The sequence below is a fragment of the Triticum urartu genome, chromosome 4 (assembly GCF_003073215.2).
Source record: "Triticum urartu cultivar G1812 chromosome 4, Tu2.1, whole genome shotgun sequence".
Lineage (NCBI taxonomy): Eukaryota > Viridiplantae > Streptophyta > Magnoliopsida > Poales > Poaceae > Triticum > Triticum urartu.
The window spans coordinates 581,697,168-581,722,456 of record NC_053025.1 but is presented as its reverse complement, the minus strand read 5'-3'; the positions used below and the strand labels follow the sequence as shown (position 1 = coordinate 581,722,456).

Here is a 25,289-nt window from a genome sequence, read left to right as displayed (position 1 = left end):
CGGAGGCGATCAGAGAGCGGCGCACCTCTGATGCTTCGTACTCCCTCTGTAAGCTAATATAAGAGTGTTTAGATCACTAAAGTAGTAATCTAAACGCTCTTATATTAGTTTATTTACGGAGGAAGTACTATTTAATTGCCACTTCAGAACATATGCTTGCAGCTATGGGTTAAAGTACTATACAGATATATACAAGTAATAACATATTGCTCGCATGTCCTTTGGAACGTCACTTATTAGGATATCAACAGCTATTATTAGGCTCAAATTGCAATTTGGATCCATAAGATACACTATTTTACTAAACAGTCTGGGTTCAGCGTTAATGACTACAGTTACATAGAAGTATATATACATTAGGTCCATAACCACACAAATACATGAGCTCACATACATACGAGATAAGACTAGAAAGAAAGAAAAACACACACACATCCGCCTGGTAACTACGAGTTCGCTCTCTGTGGCAATGTCTCAAATGCAGAAACTGTGTTGCCAAACTTCATGCGGTGAAGGGGCGCCCCACTCGGCTTGATGGCACACGCAACCTTGTCCTCGAGGGGGCACCGCGCTCTCAACATGGAGAACACGTGGTTGTTCAGCCTCCTAGCCTTCCTCATCGCTTCAAGGATGACCTCGTAGCCCTTCTCGCAAACACCATAAGCAAAAGCAATGTGAATCTCCAAAATCGACTGAGATAAAATATTGAGTGTCTTTAACTTCAGACTGGGAAAGTAGGAAGTGATCTGACTTGGAAGATATTTGGGCTTTTGCTCCTATCCGCAGGTTGGTAAAGTGAAACCGTTGTGGTTTCTATTTCTGCCACGTTGAGAAATTGGTAGGAGAAATCGAAAAGCTCGAAATGCAGCTGCTGCCCCAGTAAGTACATGATAGTACAACCAGCCCATGCTACAGAGTCGCCCAACATTTCTCGTTTCTTTGAAGGATTGGTCATGCTATCTTCCAAGTAGCTCTGGATAAGATAAGAAGCAAAAATCTACTTGTTCAGTCACTGCAAAAGGATGAGGCACTAAAACTATGCTGCAATCATGAAAGAAATTCATCAATAGCTCTGAAGTTTTATGCCATGGCAGAGGGAGTAGAACTGCTAAAGCCAGAAAAAAGAGCAATCGGTATAAGGTAGAGGCTACGGAGAGATGTGATTTGTTATCTATGCAGTTATTTTTTAAATAGGTGGAATAAACATTCAGAAGCTGCAGCTAAAAAGCTGTAGATGATGGGCACAACAGAGTTTACTTACATACTGAAGACCACTAAAAACACGATAGAAGTCCTTCGATGTGGTTATGTCAATGAAACCTGTCTTTGGAGTTGCACTCCATTTGCTGTAATGTCTATCCAGGGCAGCACTTGTGAAAGCAAGAGCGTACTCCAGCACGCTCCCTGAGTTGAGATTTGACTTGTACAATAGGCCTATTGCAAAGAGAAGTTTAATCCAAACTCGTAACATGGTAAAAGCAGTAGATAAGAAAAACACAGATTTGCATGCTTTAAGGCTCCACTTGGATGGGGCAGGAGGGGTTTGATTTAGACCAAATTTTACTTTTCAGATAGGATTAGGGTGAGCCCCACCTGTTCTGAACCCATCCAAGCGAAGACCTAACTAGCACTATTGATTTCATTACAAGAAACACCAGCTCTACAAATTGAGATGCCTAATCTGGAGGGTAAGCGTCCACAAACTTTATCGTTTTTTCTGAAAGATAACAAGCAAAAAAACATCATTTAATATGGACTTACTAGCAGCTTCAGCCTGCTTTGACATGACAAAATATGAAGATGGATTTGCGCATGCAGGACTCGATGCAACTGCACTGGTGGCAGCACTGAGCAGTGTGGTAAATGGAGTATTATCAGAGTAGGCATGCTTCACTTGCCCATCATTTCCTGGTACCAATCCCAGCCATGGAGCTGATTGCATGAACTGTGTAGTGTCGATTTGTCTCTGTTGGAGAACCAAATATGGACCAGATAAATGGAATATTTTACAACATTATAAAACAGGAGGGACAGAAAAAGTGACAGACAGAAAAAAAACACCTACAACTGAATGACATCTGCTTACATCAGAAAGAATGCAGACCGATGTGTTTATAAACCAAACAACTTAACAGACAGTGGAATGGACAAAGAACATTAACATGTATAAGCAGTGTAAAAGCTCAAGCAGGACAATGAAAGCATAACGCAGAATAGTAAACCTACAATTTGACAATCATGGAAAATAAAAAATTTGCCTACGGAAATAGGCTCACCAAAACAATGTCCAGAAGGCTCATCCAATACAAAGCACTTCCAATTTCCTTAAGGTCATGAAGAACTTCAACTTTCACATCTAATTTCGCTTCCCATGTCAATATTTCATGAATTATCTTCTGGCAGCCTACAATACATGCAGCATGCTATTCATAAATAAGGAGTTTGACTAATTAAGGAACCTGCCAAAAACTTGTATGGTCCAGAACCATCCAATGCTAGAAAACAATATGGACTTATTAAGTTAGAATTTGATTCTACCACTTTAGAACCACACTGACAATGTACCAAATTAGCAGCATGAAAAACTATGATGTTTAGGTAGTCCTCTGTTCACTTATGTAGTCTTCTGTTCTTTAGGAGATACGATATCATAACTAGTACATCATCTAAAATGAAACTTCTACAGAAGCTTAGTTTCCCTTGTAAGATAAGCTCAAGCAGAACAGACTGGGCAACTGTACATAAATGTGGGGTGATAAATAATAATCACCCAAAAGTAGCACCAACACCTAGGATGGTTCTTTGAGTAATTATGCAGCACCCACTATGTTATGTTTCATGCGGGTATTTGCAGAAAGCCAGTATGGGAGCCCATTCCTGTTGGGATTTGGAACTCTGATTGCCACCAGCTAACATGTTACCTGATATACCACCATCAAACGAAAGAAGTCCAATAGACTTTGGCAGTGCTTCTTGCAATCCTGTTACTTTTGGCACCATAGCTGTTATCTGAACAGGAAGAGCAAATTATTAGTCACTTAGTATCTAGTCCAAAAAAATAGTACTCCCTCCGTTCCATATTAGTTGTCGCTGAAACGGATGTATCTAGCAGACGTATTTCAGTAGATACATCCATTTGAGCGACAACTAATATGGAACGGAGGGAGTACTTAGTAAACTTCATGTTGTCTCCTAGGTCTGCCTTCCTAGTATTTCAGTTATCAGAGATGCAGCCAAGCACTCAAGCATATTTTTATACAGTAATTTTACTTTGGCTTGTTAGGATACTGTGCCTTGAGGACATGTTACCTTAAAGTTAGCTAACAGTTATACACTCACCTTACTTGATATATGATCCAGTAAAGCACGGATAATACCAGGTAATGATCTGGAACCAAGAAGTTTAACAACTGCAAACATGTGAGGGATCCCAAAGAAGTCACGGTACAGACCAGCAAGACCCTGGTATGCCATTGTCAAATCCTACAAAGACAATGAGAGTGCAGCTATAGTGATTAAGGTCTCTGGTGGATATCATGTTGAGGTAAACATGGTAACACATTTTGGATGAGTGAAAAGGAAAACGTCATGAAGTCTGAGATGCAATGATGTCATATCTTGCAAATTGTACTGTTATATATAGTAATATCCCAGCTATCCAAATCCTATATATGTAAGAGTCATCCCCACTAACTTATTTATCTCAACATGCAAGTATGCCACCTCACCATACAATTATGAATGGGTAAGGCCCACTTCAACATGCAATCATGCATGGGAAAAGACCCACCACAACATTTAACATTTAACCATGCATGGGAAAATATTTTCCATCAAATTATTCTATTTATATTCAACAAATATTGTTACAACCACACATAATAAAATATAATAACTCCTATGTATTTTAATTTTTTGTTCTCATGTTACCAACCCAAATTTTTATCAACCAACTTCCGCAGCAACGCGTGGGGTATCCGCTAGTAACTTTAAATCTGCCTTACTCCCAGAGTTGCTCATTAGTCCATGATGCTTTCATTTTTTCATCAGAACTTCATGTTATATAACTCCAAGATTTAACTATGTGTAGCACTTGCATATTCATAAGTAAAAAATACTGGAAATGACAAGTGGCATATTCAGTGACAGGTACTGGAAATCGCAAGTGGCAGATTCCTAGCAGGTGCTTACATGCGATCCACAGTAGAAGTAAGGTTTCCCAGTAGAAGCATCTGATCGCTGAGAAGAGTGATGAGCTCCTTTTAATGATCTCACAAACCGTTGTGTAGTATTACACAGGATGAAATTGGGCAAGAAATCTGTTTGCATCTCATTCCATATCTGGGCCGATCAGAAAAATTGTCAAATTTAGATAAAACTTTAACTGAATAAATGAACAAGCATTTTTTTGCAGGAATAGACATAGAAATGCATATCAATATATCATATTGTAGCATCACTACTGATACTGTGAATTCCCAGCAAAAGCATAAAGGTTTTGTCTTTCATGTGCAACTGCCCACAATAATACATTGTTCACTAGTTGCACAGACGAAGAATTACACAACAGAAACTAGTGAATTCTCCAACCAGAGAAAGAACAAGCTAATACAAGAAAAAGAAATACAGGTCATGACTACCAGGCATATTGAAATTCAATCTCATTGCTAAGTCATATTACACATCAAAATAAGCATGGAAGTAGCCCAAACCTGAGAAGAGATGCGACTCGAATAAGAAACCAGTGAAAGGTTCTCTTGCATTTCACTAATCATAAGAGAGTAAGAATCCAGTTCAAGAAATCTTGATATTGACTGATGTGTAAGCTCCAAAATATCCAGTAGTTGTTGTAGTTCCTAATTGAGAAGACAAACGAGCCAAAGTTCCAAACAGTGATTGGCCAGAATAAACATGTAAATTGCTTAAGAAAATATAATTGAACACATGATAGAAGAATCTTACTACAACACCGCATAGATCTCCATATTCAAAGCGCTCCAGTAGGAAATCGATATTTTCTCGGAACAGTTTGTTCATTCTCTGAGTAATTAGACTTCTTAAGTCAATTGTCCTCCCTAAGATCTGAGACGTGAAATGAAATGTTTCAGGAACACTGGAACACGGTAAAGAAAGATTTGGTATGGATAGTAGCCTGAAATGAATAGAGATTGACATGTAGGCAGATGAACTGAGCATGAAACCAGATGGTTTTGCGTTCATGTCTCAAAGACAAAGGACGAACCAAAAATCAAACACCAAATGCTAGTTTAGAAGCTGAAAGCACAGCTGTAAAGGGTAATTGAAAGGTAACCCCACCAAATCTTGATTGTGCATGCAAATTCAAGAAATCACAATATAGATAGTGCGGCAGGCATACCAAATATGATAAAATAAAAAACTCCGTATGGCATTTAACACAGCACCCTTGGCACTAGTACCCTTATAATATGTGCAGTTTCTCTCATGAGTGTATACTACCAGTGTAAAACACAAATTTGGAAACAAGGAGATATTGATGTGGCTCTCAAAATGTAGAAAAGTATATTTCTACAGTTTGTTAGTATTAAAAACTGTTCTAATTAACTGACTAGAAATCAAGGATCCAACATTTAGAAGACTGAAAAAAAGGTATGTGGTTCATAAATGCTAATAATTACATGAACAGCTGCTATTGACCAATAGATACCGAAAAGCCTCAACATAAACCATATCAAATAAACCCTTACCATGACTCTTCTTAGCTTGAAAATTGCATCAAATCTCAAGGGTTTGACAAAGTACTTCTCACCATCATCACATGCATAGGTAAATGAACTATCAAGAAGAGTACTGCATATGAGGGAGGGAGATGGATCAGCACAGACAAAAAAATCATTCCAGGTAAATCAATGCACAGGTAAAACTGAAAAGAGAAGGTTGATACCTTGCTGCACAACTCTTATAATATGTAAAGATGACCTCATTAAGCTTCTGAACCAGAAGATCAAAGGAAAGATCGACCTGCAAATCAGTGCAAAAGAAACACCAGTAAGATGCTTTACAAATGCAAAACAGGAAGATTAATTATAATGTTTCAGGAACTTCCAGCCCATAGCAACAACCTTTTGCCTAAACATGTCAATTTCCCAAAGTTCATAACTGTATAAGCAAGCAGCTCGAAGATGAACCGAAATGGGCTCTGGTATTACACCAATGGTGAACATACACTCATGCATGCAGTTATTTTATAATTTGAAGCAATAATGGACAGGAATTTTTGGAACATGGTTCCATGTGGAACCATGTGCACCGGTTATGAACAGTAAAATCAGAAAAAAAAAACTAGAAGAAATCTTAAAATTCTGAATTTTAGGGTATCAAACTTGGTCAACTGGCCTACTCACACGTGAATTTTCACCAAGAAATGGCATCCGTGGTATTCTAGGCAAAAAAGTCAAAATCAATGCTATAAAAAATATTGCTGTTTGAAGTAATAGTAAGGTCCGATTTGTTTTCTTCGCTGAGAATACCATGTGTGTCATTTCTTCATGAAAATTCACGTGTGAGTAGGCCAGTCGACCAAGTTTGATACCTCAAAATTTCAGATTTTTTTATTTTTCCTACTTTTTTCAATTTTACTATTCACGTGTGTGCGCGTGGAACAATGTTCACCTTTGGTATTTTCGCAGTAAAATTACTGAAAATTAAAATGCAGTAGAAACACTATAGTTGTTTCTGAGGAATGGACATGACATAATTACACAATGTGTGTCCGAATAGTTACACCAGCAAGTGATAACGAGAACAACATATAACCAACTTAGCTCATTCCACAAACTTTGTAAGAATGACTGCACTTGTGATTAGACTGGTAAAAGACAAGAAATCCTTGTGGTAAATGAGAATATCTCAAATGACTGGCAATATAAGCAAACATGTTCATAACACCATATAAAATATTAGCACGTCATCCAGTATAGATAACAACACCATATAAGAATCATGAGTTTGCCTTAGTAGACTTTTTTATAGATAGATGTTGTGGGAAGGGAGGAAGAGAGCAATGAGAAGGGGCAAGATGTGATAGCAGAAATTTGAAACTGTCTTCAAATGGTTATTAGACAAAGGGGTAAAACAGCACAGATTCTTCAGCTCCTCTACCCTCCATCAAAAAGGATGAATGCAATGACAGGAGTTGAAGACGCTGATATTCAGTTAAGAGATGAAAAACAACCAACACTCGGCATAGCAACGCAAACTAAAAAAGGGCTAACGTCATAACTGTAATTGCTTACCTCAGCTTCAATTTCGTCATAGAGAAATCTCTGTTTGAGATAAGTTAGTGCATGTTGAGCAGAGTCATTGTAGAGGTCAAGTGGTATCAAAATGCTTTCAAGAAGGCCAGCATCTTGAGATTCAATGACATGATCCACCAGCATCCAGGGGAGGGAACATTCGATTGGAAACTGTCATCAAGACCAAAGTTAGTATAAACAGTGCATGACCATAAGCTGTATAAATAAAAATGTGGAGTGGCAACTCGGCTAGCTGCAACAACTAGTTAAACATGATTTAGTATGTAGAGTTAATATGGACCGAAACGCTTTCATAGTATTTCCCGACAGGCAGGATAGTATTATCCTCAGAAGGCAAACTAGAACACGAAAAGCACAGCACAGTCAAGAGCCAAAAGACAAAGACAAAAGCACATAAATAGGTGATCTTTTAGCTTGTAAGCCAAAGTTAAGCCTAACCAACCAGCCCCCCCCCCCCCCCCCCCCCCCCAAGCGTATCATATGATATCCTACATTAAGGCCCTGTTCGGTAATCACCCGCTCCCGGAGTCTGCGGAGCGGGGAAACAGCAACTCCTCCGTTTTAAGCTGCAGCTCCGCCAACTCCGCTCCCGGAGTTGCGGAGCGGAGCGGTACCGAACAGGGCCCAAGTGTCCTCGACTCTTTGCATATGTTGAGTATTCACCATGCTTCTCCAAGTTACATATGTCCAAATTGAATTAGAATTCTGGTCATGAAACAAACATAACTTGCAGAACTAATTTGGGTGTAAACAATGGAAAAGAAACAAAAACGAATGATAAACTTGCCACTTAAAAAGATTTGATGTGGCAATCCTAACACCAGGACACTTCAAAGCTATATCTAAATTCTCATTAATAGTTGTTATCATCTTGAATTTCATTGTACTTCACTAAGCAATGTGAAATGATGCACCTGGATAACACGGGAAGATTCCAGGTAGAACTCTCGAAACCAAAGAAATCCAAGATCAGTTAGAGTACCAATCGTTGCTGCATGTGTCCACAAAAGTTGACAGTTAATTACATTATCCAAAGGAAAATAAAGTTGAAAATACTAAATACAAACTTTCCAAATTTAGATTGGCACTCTTTAATAATAGAACAAATTAGAATAAACTGAATGCATTTCCCCATGAGTACAACATAGATGATTAAAAATAGATTAGGTATTGAGCGCAAGAAATGCACATACAGCAGCAAGTGCATGCATATGAGAATTGTTATTCCTTATTTTGAGACCGCAGAGGTACCTGTAAAGTCCAAAATATGCAAGAAAAAACTGAGCTTGTAGAAAAACGTCTCTAGCTGTTTAAGATCTTCCACAGGTATTCCAGAGCTACTATTCCCAAATAGCCCTCCAGGTTTTCTCAGATTGCCACCAGATACAAGCTCACAGATGAGAAATTGCAAACAATGAATCTGTATGAAGTTTGATAACAGAAGTAGAAGTTAGAAATCAAATGCAGAGTGAACAAAATATTCGTAACTAGAACACATAACAAAAAATAAGATTTACAGCAAGATGTAAAATTAGAAAATTAAAGACCTAAATGTAATGTTTTATATTTATTTTAATGGGGTTCTAATCGATTCCCATTCCATATACTTGGAAATTGCACATCAGAATCATCAGAAACAGAAGTACAAAAATAAACAGAACCAACCATTTATATATAACTTTTGTGTTAGTGCAAAATCAAATATGCATAGTTTTACAGTGAAGTGAAGAGAGCTTTACAAAATCAAAATCATCTTTCAAAAAGACAGTCAACTCTAGATGTTCTAAAGAAGCTCTTAAATTAAATATGCAATCCTCTGTCAGCTCTAGATATTCACAAGAAGCTTCAGAAATTAGAACGCGGTGTTTGCTAACTCCACAAGTTGCCTAGAAATGATTTGAGATTTGTGAGGTGATGATAAGTGATACATGAACATACATCTCAACTATAATTCTGGCCCTTTATCTCCTCATGAGAACAGTATGCTGCAATAGCACAAAAGAAAACTAGCATGTGTTACCAGAAAACTCAAAGTTCCAGTGAACTGGTTAGAAAAAATAGCACCCGGTGACTCAGTCAGTAGATTTGGTGTTATTGTTTAAGTGTGTACGTGGATTACCTAGCCCTTTCCATCAGTTCGGACTTTTTGTTGCGTTGGCTAGTGCATGAAGCTTAACATGGTATCAGAGCAAGGTTTTGAGTTCAAGTCTTGGCTTCTGCAATTTATCCAAAGATTGTTGCTGCCCCCCTTTGGCCATGTATAGGCGTCTTGAGCCATACCTCTGAGTCTATCCACGAGTTGACTTCCCGCGTCACACGTGAAGGGGTGTTGAAGTGTGTATCTGGATTGCCTAGCCATTCCCATCAGTTCGGACTTTTGGTTGCATTGGCTAGTGCATGAAGCTTAACGGTTATTACATTATTATTGTTCAAGTGTATATGTGGATTGCCTAGCCATTTCCATCAGTTCGGACTTTTGGTTGCATTGGCTAGTGCATGAAGCTTAACATGGTATCAGAGCCTAAGGTCTTGAGTTCAAGTCCTAACTTTCGCAGTTATCCAAAAAGTTGTTGCTGCCCCCATTTGTGTCCATATATAGGCCTCTTGAGCCATACTCTGAGTCTATTCACGTGTTGACTTCCCGCGTCACACGTGAGAGGGGGTGTTGAAGTGTATATGTGGATTGCCTAGCCATTTCCATCAGTTCAAACTTTTGGTTGTGTTGGCTAGTGCATGAAGCTTAACAATTATAGCCTTCAATAGTTTTGCCATTTTAGACTAATGAAAATGAGTAGAATAATGTTATTCAATAAAATCAATGCCACCTAGCCACCTATTACAAGCTTCAAATCTGGGATTGTTTGAATATGAGCTGCTGGAGTCACATGTTAGAAACCACAGAACATTGAATAGGCTGTATTTAGTCATGTCCTTAAACTGTTTCAGATATGGTAGATGCTCAAAATACGCTGCTCTATTTGATAATGCAGCTTAAGTGCTAGACCGTTAGCCTGCTGAATGAGAATTTAAACCATTTAGCCTTTATTACTGTAAACAAGGTGGTGCAGGGGCTAAACAGTACATACAATTAACAAATAATTGCTTTTTACGTTTAAAACGCTTGTAAAACCTGTGCAGCTGTTGGTGCAACTGGTCTCGGGTAAAATGTGCTTTGCCTCATTTCCTCAGTTTCTTGGTGTAGCGAATGCTGCTCTGGGTCTGCCTTGCTGGTGTTGGCCATCCAATCTGCGGAGAGGGTTCGCATATCAGAGAGAATCCTGAAAGAATAGCAAAGAAAAATGAACAAAACATTATAAAGTTCCCCTTAATGTATTGTCACGTTTCAGAAAGAACGATTTCACAAAAATAAATATAGATGACAAAGACAATATCACATTGAGAAATGTGTCAATCTCAAACTGAATAAATTACTATGTGTTGCCAACGACATAGCGAGCGATACACCAACCTATCTGAGACTATTGGAGCTATGGAGGGTAAATTTCAATAAAAAGTAAATACAAGGATGGCTGAGGCAGAACAAATTACCGAGAAAGGTCCTTCTTCTTCCGAAATGTTGTACGAAGCATTGTATCTAGTTTATCCTGTACAAAATCCTGGACCTCCATATGTATTGTTTCCCACAAAGCTTCAGACACCAAGGTGTCACAATGTTGCATCATCAATCCAATACTCTTTATATAACCGATTAATTCAAGCAGGGCCCTTCTTTCTTCTGCAGTATAGTTCCAACGTACTACCTGCATGCAAGTTGCAAAATAGTCACTAAATTTAAGTTACGAACACAAAAAAAATCAAATCAGTCTTACAGCTTATGAAATACAAACATGGATAGCAAAAGATTTCCGCTAATATTATCTGTTTGAGAGAGACCACGACAGTTAATAATGCAATAGAGTGTTGTATATTGCATAAACAAACAAGAAGAAAATGGATGCTACAAATACTTCTTGCGAAGCAAAAAGGTAGACCTTTTCGTAGTCAAAAAATGTCGCTGAGTCTTGTTGAGAATCTGAAATAGGTGGCTCTTTGCAAGGGCGTGAAAATTTCCAAGCACACTGTTCCCAGATCCTGCCAGTCCATCGACTAAGAAGCTGGAAGCCTTCCACAACAGTATCATACATGTTCCCCTTAATATCCCTAGACCAGTCATTGTCTGCACCATCTGATGACTTCAATGTTATCATCTGAAAGTACAGTCCAGGTCAATATCAATGCAGCTCACAGCCCACCAAATTAAAATAAGCTTCATTAGCTTATAGAAATTAAGTCTCTTTTCCAAAAAAAAAAAGCTAATTTAGATCTCCATGAATAAACACATGTGCTGCATCAGTTTAATCAGTGAGTACAATTAGCAGAAACGATTGAGACAATGTTTGTGACAATGATTACTTTGGTAACTCAAAATGATAATAACATCACCTGGTTCATTGCAGAGGCAAAACGTATAGAGAAGTCATCATGCTCAGCTCTTATAGTTCCCATGTGGTTCAGAATCAGGTAATGCCTCTGATAAGTGGTTCAGTTAAGGAATTTAAAGCACGATAGTACTTTCCATATGTAAATATATATAGCTCATTTTTTAACCACTTTATATAGCTTGTTAATTCATGATGTTTATCATCCCCAAGAAAAATCAGTTTGATTTTATATCATTCTTTAATTGGAATATTGATTTGCTTAGACAATAGTCACATTTGTTGAATCCTCAACCTGCCCCGTTGACAAAAACATGATTAGAGGACTTGGCAGAAAGGATATTCTTGTAGCTCACGAGGAGGAATTTCATGGGGAGCTGGAAGAGTAAGAAGACGAATTTGACTGGAGAAATTTTGAAAATATGATGACAATTCCTTCAACATTGCAGCAGGGGATAAATGCAGATCTGGAAATGCCGGAATAACTGGATCATTCTGCAAAATAGGTACGAGTAATAGTAAATAAATGGTAAATATAACCTAAATAGCACAAATAGATAAATTAAACTTTTTCTAAAAAAATAGGTTAACAGAACAGCTAGAAGATGATAATCATACCTTGAAAATATTGAGAAGACGGTTTATCTTGACTCTCTTATAGAGTGACTCGCTCTCTTTCTCCGATGAGGTTGCTAGAACAACCAAAACTGGGAGAACACGAAGTAGGGTGTGACGCTCAGGGAAAAGAAGAGCAAAGTCTAATTCCAATGACTCCACACAGAATACTATAAGGACCTGTAGAATGTCCTCAACACTATTCTTTGAGTCAAGGGAATCATAACTGTCATGGACAAAGAAAATAACAGCAACACGCAAGAACAGTAGTTGTAGTAGGTACATGATAATAAGCAGATTTAGAAGCCATCTAAAATTGTACATGACCATCAGACATCAACATAAAATTGTTCAAGTGCATGATTTATAAACAACGACGTCAAATGCCGAACTGCATCCCCACAATCTTCTAAGAAAGGTGACATATTTTCCCTCAGTCAGATCCTATATATTTTTTGTATGGGCAGACTTACTTTTTCCTAAGGCTCGAAAATCTTTGTACTATGGGCAGCAAAATTCTTGTGGTGATCTGGTAGATGTATCAAAGATACTATATATTTTGAACGCGCATTATTTTCCTACTGCTGAGCATACATACTACATAGTAATGTCTAAGAAAGAAAACAGGATAGTAGGATACGTATTTGTCCGAAACATCTCAGCATGCAAATTTAACAAGATGGCCCATCTGGTGCTCAGAAAAATCTGCAAATAGTAGCAAAAATCAAATTAAATACATGGTTAGACCATTATAGATTTTATGGCAAACAACTCAATGGGAGGTATTGGCCTCAGAGTGCATTCCTTTAACTAAAAGTGCAAGAGTGTCCATTCTCGAAGCAATACTTAAAATGTTATAATATAATGCAGAAATGACCATGATCACGGTGACTTAGATTTTCAATGATATGACAAATCAGCAACCTGAAGATCATCCAGCTCTTCTCTCATAGTGTCAGTGTCCTGCCACTGGGTGCTTACTTGAGTAAATGTTCTGCATCAAAGTGTAAGGACTAATAAATTCTCGGAGCATCTATGTGGACCAAGACTAACATGGATGCACCTTCAAAGCCATAAATCATAACAAAAAAGCATGTACCATAAAATATTCAATTTCTGCAAATATTGGTACATGTTTATGCTCTTATAGGTAGGTAGCAAGGTAGTTTAATCTTTGAATAGTAAATTGGCCATGGTAGGCTGATCCTAAGTAACTAATGCAGATCTAATAAATGGTTTCTTTTTAATCAGTAATAACTACAGCATGCACCAAACTATGTTGAGAGTAGAATCATAAATTTGTGATATGCTAATATATATAGGTACAGTAACTGCAGCCTGTTGGAAGTTGCAAGAGTTACTCAGTTACACTTGCCACTCAAAGCAAGCAGTCCCAACCATTCGTGCAATCTGCTCACTATTCTTCAGTAGGTTAGTAGAACTCCCGTAGAATCGGGTGAGTATTTGATCTCTAAACTAGCGAATGCATACCTCACCTTAAAGAATACATGCAAAACATGGAAAAGTTACCATGTACTCCCTCCGTCCCACAATATAAGACATATTTGCAAGCTATGTTAGCTTCCAAAAACGTCTTATATTATGGGATAGAGGGAGTACCAATTACTTATTGGAAGCAAGTAGTGACTAATTAAACTGAAGGTGAATGTGGACTACAGCTATCCATAACTCATTGCTGCTAGTTACCCTACGTGCCTATGTCCCTACCAAAAAGAGAGTTTTGTTCACAGCTGTTGAATAGTGAGAAAATCAATTGGCAATCAACCAATTTTACTTCATCAACTCATTTCTTCATTTTGTGGTACGTGGTCTGGGAATTAAAAGTCAAAGCATGACCATATACCTCTTGTACCATGAAAAATCATTAGGTATACTTGCTTTTGCATTCTTAAGATGATCAAGCTGTAGTAGGACATCAAGCAATTTCAGCATAGACCTGCATTAAAATAAAAATAAAACCATAAACCAGATTCTTAATTGAAAATACATGGACTTAACAATGCTACTCTAAGAAATAGATTAACAAAACTAGGTTAAGCTTGGAAGCTCTATTTTCCCTCTACAGGCTGACGAAGTAATCAGAAGTCAAAACATACACCGATTCATCTGGAACCAGAATGATGAAATAGATCCCATTTATAGCAGCACAATTGTAACATCGAAATTTCTACGTCCATGTCTGCTAACCTATAAGTGGATACTCCAGAGACAGAGTTCTGGAAACTGTTACCAGAATGCTTTTCCTCTGGTTTAGATGTATTGTTTCGTTGGCTGACAATTAGAACCAGCTAGTTTTACTATTTCGAGTAGTAAACAAATGTCCAGCTGATATTTAATTTGTGAAATCATAATCATAGACATCATATTATTTCTTGAAAAGAAAGATAAAGAACAGACACCAGGGCAAAAGAACAAACCAAAAATGAGTGACTGTGGGTCCATTGACCAGTCTCTCGGGCCTAGAAAACCTCTGCATATCAGCTGCCAGCTGCACCAGATAACAAAATGCTGTTAAAATCTGCAATGATGCTGAAATATTTCTGAAGGTCTTGCACTGTTGGCAAATGCTAAACATTACTACGGTACCACAAGAAAGATGGTGACGATGACACAGGTCCAGACCCTAGTTGATTGGTAGCTAAAGATGACAGGACACTTGTCCTAATGTAAAACATCATATGTACTTCAATTTCAAGAAAGTTCCAGGGGTTGTCGGACAGGTTTTACTCAATTTTGCATTAACAATAACATATAAGAATCTTTGGTGAAAAGTAGCCATCAGTGCCGTATGGAAGCAGGTACTCTATAAGAGACAAGTATGATGAAGGAACTAAATTACTAGACACAATGGGGGTCCTACCTTTGAAGCAGCAGATGCTTGCCACCTCTGAATTTCACGTAAACGACTCATTTCCAAGTCAAGAACTTGATATGTTTCTAGGTACAAATCTGCCTGGCTATGCTTCATTGAATCTGGCAGCTGCATTCAGTGTTCAACAGTCCATGATACTCAGTCAAGACTACAGTAGAGAATTATGTACTTCATGGTGAAGAATTTATACAGCACTAAGAGTATTATGCACTATGAACCATCTTATATCAACATTAGAGAAAAGACTCAATGCACAAGTAACAGATAAGCTAATCAAAAAGTGAGAAAGCATAATAAAACATATTGAAGAGAAGCTTTCACAAAGGCCAATACTGCTGTCACTAGCCTTAACTTCTTTATCTACTTGAAAGCTGATGAGAGTACGGCTTTCTTAAAGGAAGTGTCCGTGCCTATGATATTTTTATCCATACTGGAACTCAGTATAGGAGGGAAAGTTGATTTTTGGATGGAATCAAATACGCAGTATTTACAGAAAAAAGTCTTTGTTTATTGGGAAAGAATCAATATTTTGGGAGGCCTGCGCGACGGGCTATTAGCTCAGTGGTAGATATTTGGGTTCAGAATCCACAAGATGAAACTTCAGAAAACTAATCAGCTCAAATCAGAGCCAAGTGCAGTGACGATGTGGTCCAATCAACATAACAACTAACAGAAGTCTGCACATATCTTGGTTGACCGTCGTGGAAAGTGGAAAAAGGGAGTAGCTGTGTGCTAGCAGATTAAATTTACAAATTAATGACAGAACTACCAGTGATTTAAAGGAGAAACATTAGTTACAGACGTTGTCAACAACATTGTAGAATTCCCGGTGATTTTAATATCCATATGTTGTGGAATTGGAAGAGAAAAAGAATAATGCAATACTTCTTTTGAGACATCAACGGCATTATGGTATAATGTGGCGATTATTTAGATGGAAATAAATGGATGGACAGAGTAAGGAGAAGTTAACCTGAGGTAGCGCCTTAACACAGCTACGGTATGTGTACAGCAAAGAAGCCATTTCCTTTCCCTCTTGAATCAGAGTATTCTGCAGTTCATGTTCATCCACAAGACAGTGAAAGAGAGAAAGTAAGTAAGCATTTTCAAGTTAAGGCAACATGAAGAAACGTATTTACAGTAAGAAGATATATAGGAGAAAGGAACAAAAGAGGGGAAATGGGATTAGAATAAACTGAGCTACGATATACCAAAATATACAATCCTTTCCAGATCCATTTTGCTCCTTAAAACTACAAGTTTTTTTCTCGTGATTTATATTACATTAGGGTACATTCACCTAAACCATTACTACAACAGTTGCTAGGACTAAGTACAGAGCTGAGACCCCTTTAACTCAGGAATCTTGGCTACGTGATTATTATTATTTTCAATAATAAATAGGAACAAAAGAAAGTGCAGTTATTGTTCATAATAGTGGTAATAGAGAAGATAGTGATCGAGGACTTGTGGTGATATACTGTTAATCAATGTAGTGGTGAGAAAATAGCAGGTAAATGGAAAGTTGACAGTAGTCATGATGAGACAAAGGTAGATAGTATATACACTAGCATATACCTACGATGAATCAAGTATGATGATGGTGCCATGAAAAAAAGTATGTATGCACATGTTTGAGTGAATGTCCATGTAAAGAGGGGATGTTTTGGCTAGGCAGCAAGAGTATAGAACTAACTGACTGAGATTGCTTCTTAAGTTAACATTTTATACTTCATATAGATCAGTGGAGGTACAATGGTACATATATCAGTTATTCAGATGCACCTCACCTAAATACAAGAATTTCCCCCAAAAAATGGAACTAAATAGTTATAGATCAAAAGATGGCATAGCTATTAAATATTTGCAGGGACGTCACTTGAAGAAAAAATATTGGCAACCAAAAGGGAACGAATATATATTGATCAGAAAGAGAAGATCGTGCACAATGCAACAGCAAAGAAACTAGCAGTTACATACCAGCTGGTTGATTGCTTTTGTATCTTCCCCTAATGATAGACGATAAGCAGCAACATCGCTGTACTCTGAACATAAAAGTGCAATTTTCTATTACAATACTCAATTTAACATTAATTGAAATACTGGAAAATTGTTGGATAGTTCAACGATTCTTCGAGAGCAGGAAAACATGAAAAATTAATCACAAGGCATGCAATGGGATGGGTAGATTCATGTCCTGTGGATGTGGCTGTGAGTGGCATCTGCCCATCAGGCATCAGCACAACAATCGTGCATAACAAAGTAGTACTTCAAAGCAGCAATGAGATGAAAGACATTTATCGCGTTCGCATACCGATAGGACTATTAGTTGCATATCTTTCACTTGACAGGAGCACGGCTAACCCCTGCACATCTGGCTGCTCGTCCTGAAATTTAAAACATATAACTAATTAATAGAAACTCAGGGTCAAGCAGAGCAGGGCAAACATTACTACAAAAGAGATCATAATTGATTACACAAGGATCTGAAGTTTGCGCCCTGCAACAACACATTCCTACCTATGTAAAGTGAATAGCCACATTGGCAGGCTGCCTAACCTAAGTCAAACATGGTTATACAGAGTCCACAGCAGCCTCCCAATGACCCATCAAACTGAACTTCTACATGTCACAATTCAAGCCATTGCAAACCTGCGAACTACGAAAACAATGGAACTGACACTAGATTACCTAAACCTGGGAACTAGGCTGACAATGAGTTCGATAAGAACAATAGTTGACAAGTGACTCGCATGTAAAGCAACTCAAATAGCAGTCACTTCATCCAACATTTGAACTACATACAACTGGAAGGAAACTCAATCTAGTAGCCAAAATTAAAGGGCACCTATAACGGCAGACCAGCACTCGAGTACCGTTGAACTGTGGCAGCAAAGCACGCCTCTACATTCCTCTAGTGGGGTTCAATTGAAGCCGCAGGACAGCCAGCACTGAGGCTACCCTACCACCGTCAAATTCGCAGCGCCGGAAGCGGAAAGCCCCTACAGAGCACCGCATTTCCCCGCGCAGCGCTTCTGCTGGCCCGGGCCCGAGGAGCAGATCGGGCGCCAGCTGGGAACGGGGGGGGGGGGGGGGGGGGGGGGGAGCGGGCTGGCGGGGGTTTTACCTCGAGGGAGAAGGTGGAGAGGGCGGCGATGGCCTCCTCGACGGGGATGGCCATGCGCCCGCCGCCGGCGGATGCGGACGCGGGCGGGGCGCCGGGGAGAGGGGTGCGCGGCCGGTGGGCGGAGTGGGTGGAGCGAGGTGCGGAGGAGTGGGAGGGGAGAGGAGATGCACCACCAACTCGTGTCGTAGCGATGAATCTTGTCTGTTCTGTCGCGCGTCCTCCACGCTCTCGGCAGCTGCCGGTCGGCTTAGCCGCTGTGCTCCACGCGGACTGAACTGAGTCCCGCCAATGGCAGTGTGAGACGCAGACTCTCGGAACACGAGCGGTCCGATGGTAAGATGTTGGACGAGAGAGAAGCTGCTGGAGTGGTAACATCCGAAGTGTAATAGTGGGAGAAGAGGACCGAGCGCACGGCGTTCGCTACCGTCCGACGGTTACCGAGGGTAGACCACGAACGAGATAAGTGATTCTGCCGCGCTCGAGGACCACTCCAGTGCGGTGGCAGCGGAGTGCTTGTCGGACTTTCAGCCACAGTATAGTGTCGGCAAGCCCTCGGCAGCCGATGCCCACAGTGCGCGTTACGTCCCGGCCATGAGCTCCTAGTGCCTCCTAACGCATGTGTCTGTTCTCAGGTGCGGTAAGGTGGCCTGACGTGTGTTGCGATGCACACGCATTGCCCATACAAGACTCCTGTGTCACCCGCCCCCGCCGGCAAGCCGCGCGCGCACACTGGGGCGCCGTTATTCTTCCCGGGCTTATTGTGTTCATTAGAAAAAAAAGGTTACTTTGCTTTGGCAGGTTCGGTTCCATTAGTTTACTTGATCTCAAGGCACCTCCTTAATAACTGAGCTTGCGCTGTTCTTCTCTATGCAGGAAACTCGCGCACCCTGCTGCCGATCTCTTTGGTCCTTGGAAGCTGCCTGGCCTGTTGTTTTCGATGACTAGTGCTGCCTCCTTTTTCTCCTATAGATAGTGTGTCAAATGGCCAGCCTGGCCGATCCTATGTGTATTATCAGAGCTTACTTCTTGTACTTTAGAAAATGTATCAAACGACCGGTATTGGTGGCGATATGACATCGAGCAATGATACGTCTCACGTGTCTCTATTCTGTTTGAGCATAGAAGGTGACTTATCTCTGTCTACGCTTATGGTACGTACTACTTCCTCTGTTCCTAAATAGTTGCTACCCTCTTGTCTAGAAGAATATTCAATAATTAGATGACGTACCGCGAGTACAGATGTATATAAGCTTTGATATTTAAATAGATTTGAATTCATCTTACATCTTTGTCTCCGTGAGATTGTACGTCTCTTGATTTGAAATATATAATTAGAAAAAAACATATATACTCTTAGTAGAACGGTGAAGCAAGTACTACTGGTATAGACATTATCAAGGCCAATTTGCCAGCATTACCAATGTATGTGTCGCGGTTCCGTTGTGCGGTCTTGAGTGCATGTCGTGCACTCCCGTGACAGTGGCTTAATTGCATGATAGTCGTCTGAAGATGCGATATACTGGTAAGTGCCATACGTATCGATTTATCAGTGCGGCTACCTACACTTCATTTACCCGCAGATTAATGTCCTAACTGCCCCTGCACTATGCTCTTGAGATACATTTCGAAAAGAAAATAAAGAGGATCCTAATTACTGTGATACTAAATAACAACTGAGCGTTTCGCTGCCCCAAAAAGAAAACAGGTGAAGTTGTTAACCGTTCTGTGTGTCCCGGGTAGCAAAGCCGCGTGGGATCAGTACAGACAATCTATAGCAATGCCAGTGCGACCTTCAACAAGTAGTCAATTTAAGTGCTAAACTATTGCAGGCTCGAATGTACGCGACACGAAAAGACTGATAAAATAAAGATGAAGAACTTATAGAAGGAGAAAGAAAGACTGTCATGATTCTCATAATCTACACAGATACTCTAGTCAATCATTGTAACATTTGACGCGCTTATCACCCACCAACAGACTCGCCTGTGCAGAGCTCTCTACTCACATCTACCTGCCTCCTCGTCAAACTGCGCATAGAGTGCTTCCCGGCAAAGCAGCGACTCGACGTTATCCAACGTCGCTCTCCGCCTGTGGTCCTCGCGGTCTTCTTTCTTCTGCCGAGCATTGTGCGGCGCAGCATGGCCGGGTTATTCCTGTGCCGCCTGGATTTGAACCTCGCCTCCATCGTTTTGCCCTCGATCGTCTCGAACTTCATGCAAGCGCATTCTCGGACGACTGACAATTACAGGACGGCAGATGATTCGGGTCTTGCCCAGTGCCCCCCGTGGCAGTTTCCAGCTCCCGATCCCCCACTCCCGTGGTGCACACAGCAACCTGCATCAGGTCATCCCCGCCCGATGACTGCACCGTTGCCTACAGCCATAAGCCACTCGCCTCGCGATGACCGAGATGTGTCACTCCCGTGTGCGAGCGAGGCTGGTGGTCGACCGTGGTATGGTCGAGCTAATCTTACCATGCCTCATCGGACTCGAAGAGGTACGACGCGCGCGCCGCCAACGGATAAGTCTTACTGGGCAGCCAACCCATCAGATCTTGCGCGGCCGGTGGAATCCGTACCGCAGCACCGGTTCGCGCCGCGTGCTCCTCCGATTAATCCCTAGCCGCCAACCGCATCGCAGCCTGCACCAGAAGGCGAGAGCCCATGCAGAAGCAAAATTATTCGCAGCACGCAGCCCAGCTTCGCCGTGGTGCAGTGAACCCAAACACTATTTGAATGCGAACACCTCTACGAAAAAGCAAACTTAACGCCTACCTACTTTACCTGATCCCGATACCACATATGCCGAGGCTCCCCTTGTGCTCCTGCTCCCACCCTCGGCAGAGAATAAGAGCTGCAAACAACGCAGTTGAGCCTGGTTACAAAGGTTTATTTCCAAGCCTCTGGCTCGGCTTGGCACGGACACTAGTAGTGTGTAGTGAACATATGCAACAAAAAAGTTAAGAACACCCTTCGTACCACTCTAGATGTCGTGTCAACTGGCCTATCTTATTCGTGAGCAGGTTTCCGATGCGGCAGAGCGATCTCATAGCTTCGGATCCTGGTTCGAGTCTCAGCTGAATATCCACATATTCAGAAACTGTTCATCTCCGCTGAAGGCCGCAGTATAATTATTAATCACCCAAAGCGATGTGATAGTGTTTTGTCGAGGTCGCTAAGGTTATCTATGTGTTGGTCGCTCGTGCTACGTGTTGTATCTGTTATATGTGTATCCTCTTTAAATATATCAGAAAACCATTAATGATACACGTAGTAGTCTCCAAAAACATATGTACCTTCAAATACATTTCCAAAGAGTTATCACGCCTTAATTCAACAAAATCCTATCAATTTTTAACATTTCCTGATGTGATAGAAGAATGTTCCTGTGTGAGTTTTAACATAGAGAATGTTGATAGAATTCCGTAACGTGTTTCGCGACATTTATAAAATGGTGTCCCCGGGGTTTCAGAGAAACTGTGCAGAGTCATTCGTTACATTTTAAAAAAATGGTGTAACCCTCGTGTATAAGTATAGTTGTAATAGTTATACCTCAATAGTAGCTACTGAATGTAGGTAAAAAAGAATTCTGCGACCAGTCTAGAACTATCAAAACAACACCCAAATTAAATCGAATGTTAATCGTGTATAACATGGTATTTACTATATGAAGTATATGCCAAATGCACAGGAATCTGTTCGATTAGACCCTGTGGTGGAGAAAGCAAATTGAAAAAGGAAGCCCGCGCCAGATAAACTGTACAAGGAACATGACAGGAAACCGTGCAGAAAGTGAGACCTGCGAACGCCGATAAGAGACACAAGGCAGTGGGCAGTAAGGGAAACCGGGACGATACAATCGCGCAGCCACATGCGGTGCTCGTGACATTGTTAAGTGACTCTCTGTGCCAGATGACCGAGAGATCATCCATGCGGGCTCAGACGTAGACAGCGCAGAACGACTACAGCGGACGCCCACACTTCTCTAGTCTACTGCGAGTGCCTTAGGACCTGTGTGATCCTCCCAAAAGCAAAAACGTAATCTCCTAGAGCAGGATCCCGTCATGTCTCCTGCTTCTGCGTCCTGACACACGCGCCGATTAAAGATTACGTCCTGTCTGATAACGATCAGCACCCTCGACAACAGACCGTTGATCTGGTCAATCTGTTACTATCTGATCACCGAGCAGCGCGCTGCGTTTGTACCCGGCTTTGCCCGCTGACGATGGATGGATCGCCGACGTGCGGTTGTCTCTGTTTCATTCTCTCCCGGACTGGACCGGCCCCGACCGGACCTGCGACGCGACGCGAAACCCGCATCGACCAGGCGTGCGCGCCTGACCTATATACTGTATGGCTCCACCAGTGGTTTGACTTCTGTAACGAGCAGCGAAGTAACGAAAGCCGTGTGCAGCTGAGCTCACCTAGGAACGAGACCGATGCGATCTAAATACATGCCCTTTGTATCACAGACCCCCTTCCCCTTTTCCGGCAATCTGGCCTTTATGCGTTAAGAGCACGAAGGTAATGCCAATGAGATACGAGATACTTAGGAAATTTAAGTGCGACAGTCATCTCCGATCTACTAACCCGGCGTGGCCTTAACATGGATTTCGTACCAGCCGAGGGCCGTGTCGCATAGCCTGTCATCCAATGCATGTCTTGATCGGGATTATGCAGACGACCCCGCAGTATGCCGAGGTGTGATGCGCGGACGGTATCTCCCTATGGCTATGTCTCTCCGGTGCCGAACGATATCAGCGCGAATCCGCATGTGCGTCGCGCGTATTTGGCGTGGACAACACTGTGTTCGACCTCCGGTGAACAAAGTTTCCTTGACCTTTGGAGCCCAGGTAAGATAAACCAGACGGTCGTTCAGTATGCCTCTGCATCAGGACGCCGCAAGGACGTGGTAATCAACTCTTACTCACGACCGCGTACCCTCGTTTATGATCTACACGCTTGCCAGTAATCTGTCTCTCAGCCGTGGCACCCCAAATGAAGTAACTTTAGCAACTTAACTAAACAGATCAAGTGAAATGTCAGTTGCCTAGGCTCACAGAAATCCGGAGCTATATGATGTTGCGAGAACCAATCGATTGGTCACCACCAAAGACTAAACCAACCGATATATATGTGGAAGGGCTAGATGAGTAGCGGTGTCTGCAGTGTCTCGACTGACCGCTCTGGCTCAAAGATTGCCACACCTTATGGTGCGTTACACCGAAAGTCCATATGACTAACATTTCTCCGTGAGATGCTGATCGTCCTGCTCCGTTCTAGCGTGCCACAGCTCTCTGTAGACTATAGCCACCACGAGACTGTTTGTTGGACTTAGACCCCCGCAATGCGACAGTACGCCACATTTTGTCAACCCAATTTATATATATCAAGAGAGCAAGTTCGCTTTGGAGCGTTTGGCAACCTCTGCGACTCTAGGATGAACGAACCTCAGGCAAGCTTGATAAAAATGGTTGGTGCACATAAATGTGCATACTGGCAATGCCTGTGAATGGGTCTAAACCAAACAGCCCTTCTTCGTATACAGGACTACGCTACGGAATGCAAGAACCGCGTGGATCCCGGGAGAGAGGTGTCCGGGCAGCAGCGGAGTAATAGAGCGGCAAAGTCTTCTTTTTAGCATCTTGTATTGCATCTTCAAGTCCGTCCGAATCATTTGCGGCACTGGCTCACGGCGCGGCACTCTACTATGTATGAACTTATGCCTCCGCATTTGTCACGCCTCACTCTATATGATGAACGATTGCTATAGGTAAATATCTGTAACCGCATCCTCTTGCAGTTCGGTCGACTTTTGGCAAGTTTAGGGTGTATGCGCTCACAGGCTGCGAAGCCGTCCCTATGTAACGCTACGGTATCCTCAGTATTCATAACACTGCCGGGTCGAGCCGGTGTCGAAATCAATATCGATAGAGTAGACCTCCCGGGACGCTTGATTGTAGACTGGCTTCGCGCAAGTGAGGATACAAGCTCAGCAATTGTTTTAATGTCTGGACCCTGAGCGTTGGGGGGCGGGGAGGAGCGGGCCTGGACGGGGGTTTTACCTCGAGGGAGAAGGTGGAGAGGGCGGCGATGGCCTCCTCGACGGGGATGGCCATGGCGCCGCGCCGCCGGCGGATGCGGACGCGGGCGGGGCGCCGGGGAGGAGGGGTGCGCGGCGGTGGGCCGGAGTGGGTGGGAGCGAGGTGGCGGAGGAGTGGGAGGGGGGAGAGGAGATGCACCACCAACTCGTGTCGTACCGTGGGCTGAGCTGTGACGACTGACGACGTACGCCGTGGGGACGGACGGTGGAGTAAAGAGGGGTGGACGGAGAGAGAAGGCGTGGAGTGTACTCGAAGTGAAAGTGGGGAGAGAGGACGACGGCACGGCGTTCGTCCGTTACGACGAGTTACCGAGTGAACGAACGAAATGATTCTGCCGCGTCGTGGACCATCCAGTCCGGTGGAGCTGAGTGGGCTGTCGCTACTTTCAGCCCAGTTGTGCGGGAACCCACCACCAAGGTAGCCCAGCCAGGTTAGGCCCTGCTTTTTTCAGGGGAGATTAGGCCTGCTGTGTTGCATGAACGCATTGCCTCAAGGCAGCTTCAAATGGGCCTGACCAGTTTTTTAAAAAAATAACCACATCATATATTCCGCATGTATGGCTAGGCCATCCGCAAGGTCTTTCCTTCGTCCCTGTAAACATTGTGACGGGTTGAATAAAAGCTTCATGAGATTGCCTCAAAAAAAAATTCCATTAGAGGAATGTATTACAAACAATACACATGTGGTCATCATAGAATACATACATAGATGTCTTGCAATATTGCATCAAAGAATTTGCAAGAAGTAAAACTAGAATTTCACTTCGGCAGAATCTTGTGCCATGCCAAAACGTCTCCTCTGTCGCCGAGACAATGTTG

At 41.8% G+C, this 25,289-nt stretch overlaps 1 protein-coding gene across 2 annotated transcripts; it reads right to left on the bottom strand.

The window, feature by feature from the left end:
- Positions 1-233: 233 nt before the first annotated feature.
- Positions 234-24,688, bottom strand: LOC125552881 (protein PIR). 2 transcript variants are annotated; one of them, XM_048716589.1, is made up of 30 exons: positions 24,433-24,688; positions 17,557-17,629; positions 17,223-17,287; positions 16,216-16,293; positions 15,231-15,350; positions 14,788-14,858; positions 14,214-14,306; positions 13,274-13,343; positions 12,990-13,054; positions 12,353-12,548; positions 12,078-12,229; positions 11,739-11,832; positions 11,288-11,503; positions 10,845-11,056; positions 10,426-10,573; positions 8,547-8,715; positions 8,210-8,286; positions 7,275-7,445; positions 5,924-6,000; positions 5,727-5,829; positions 4,963-5,082; positions 4,713-4,856; positions 4,192-4,341; positions 3,340-3,483; positions 2,922-3,009; positions 2,277-2,404; positions 1,762-1,966; positions 1,262-1,434; positions 752-973; positions 234-644 (listed from the first exon to the last, which is right to left on the bottom strand). In XM_048716589.1, the coding sequence occupies exons 1-30, from the start codon at positions 24,484-24,486 to the stop codon at positions 447-449; spliced, it is 3,876 nt and encodes a 1,291-aa protein (XP_048572546.1). In that variant the 5' UTR covers positions 24,487-24,688; the 3' UTR covers positions 234-446. The 2 variants fall into 2 exon arrangements, with proteins under 2 accessions (XP_048572546.1, XP_048572545.1); XM_048716588.1 differs by lacking the exon at positions 24,433-24,688 and adding an exon at positions 18,370-18,486.
- Between the last annotated feature and the right edge of the window lie 601 nt (positions 24,689-25,289).

Bases quoted from the DNA above. Each gene is read 5' to 3' on its own strand.
- LOC125552881 (XM_048716589.1), bottom strand. From the start codon at position 24,486: ATGGCCATCCCCGTCGAGGAGGCCATCGCCGCCCTCTCCACCTTCTCC. The intron at 14,859-15,230 runs GTAGGACCCCCA...TATCTGGTGCAG, and splicing joins AAGCATCTGCTGCTTCAAAG to CTGGCAGCTGATATGCAGAG. The intron at 2,405-2,921 runs GTAACATGTTAG...CATGTATTGTAG, and splicing joins GTTTGATGGTGGTATATCAG to GCTGCCAGAAGATAATTCAT.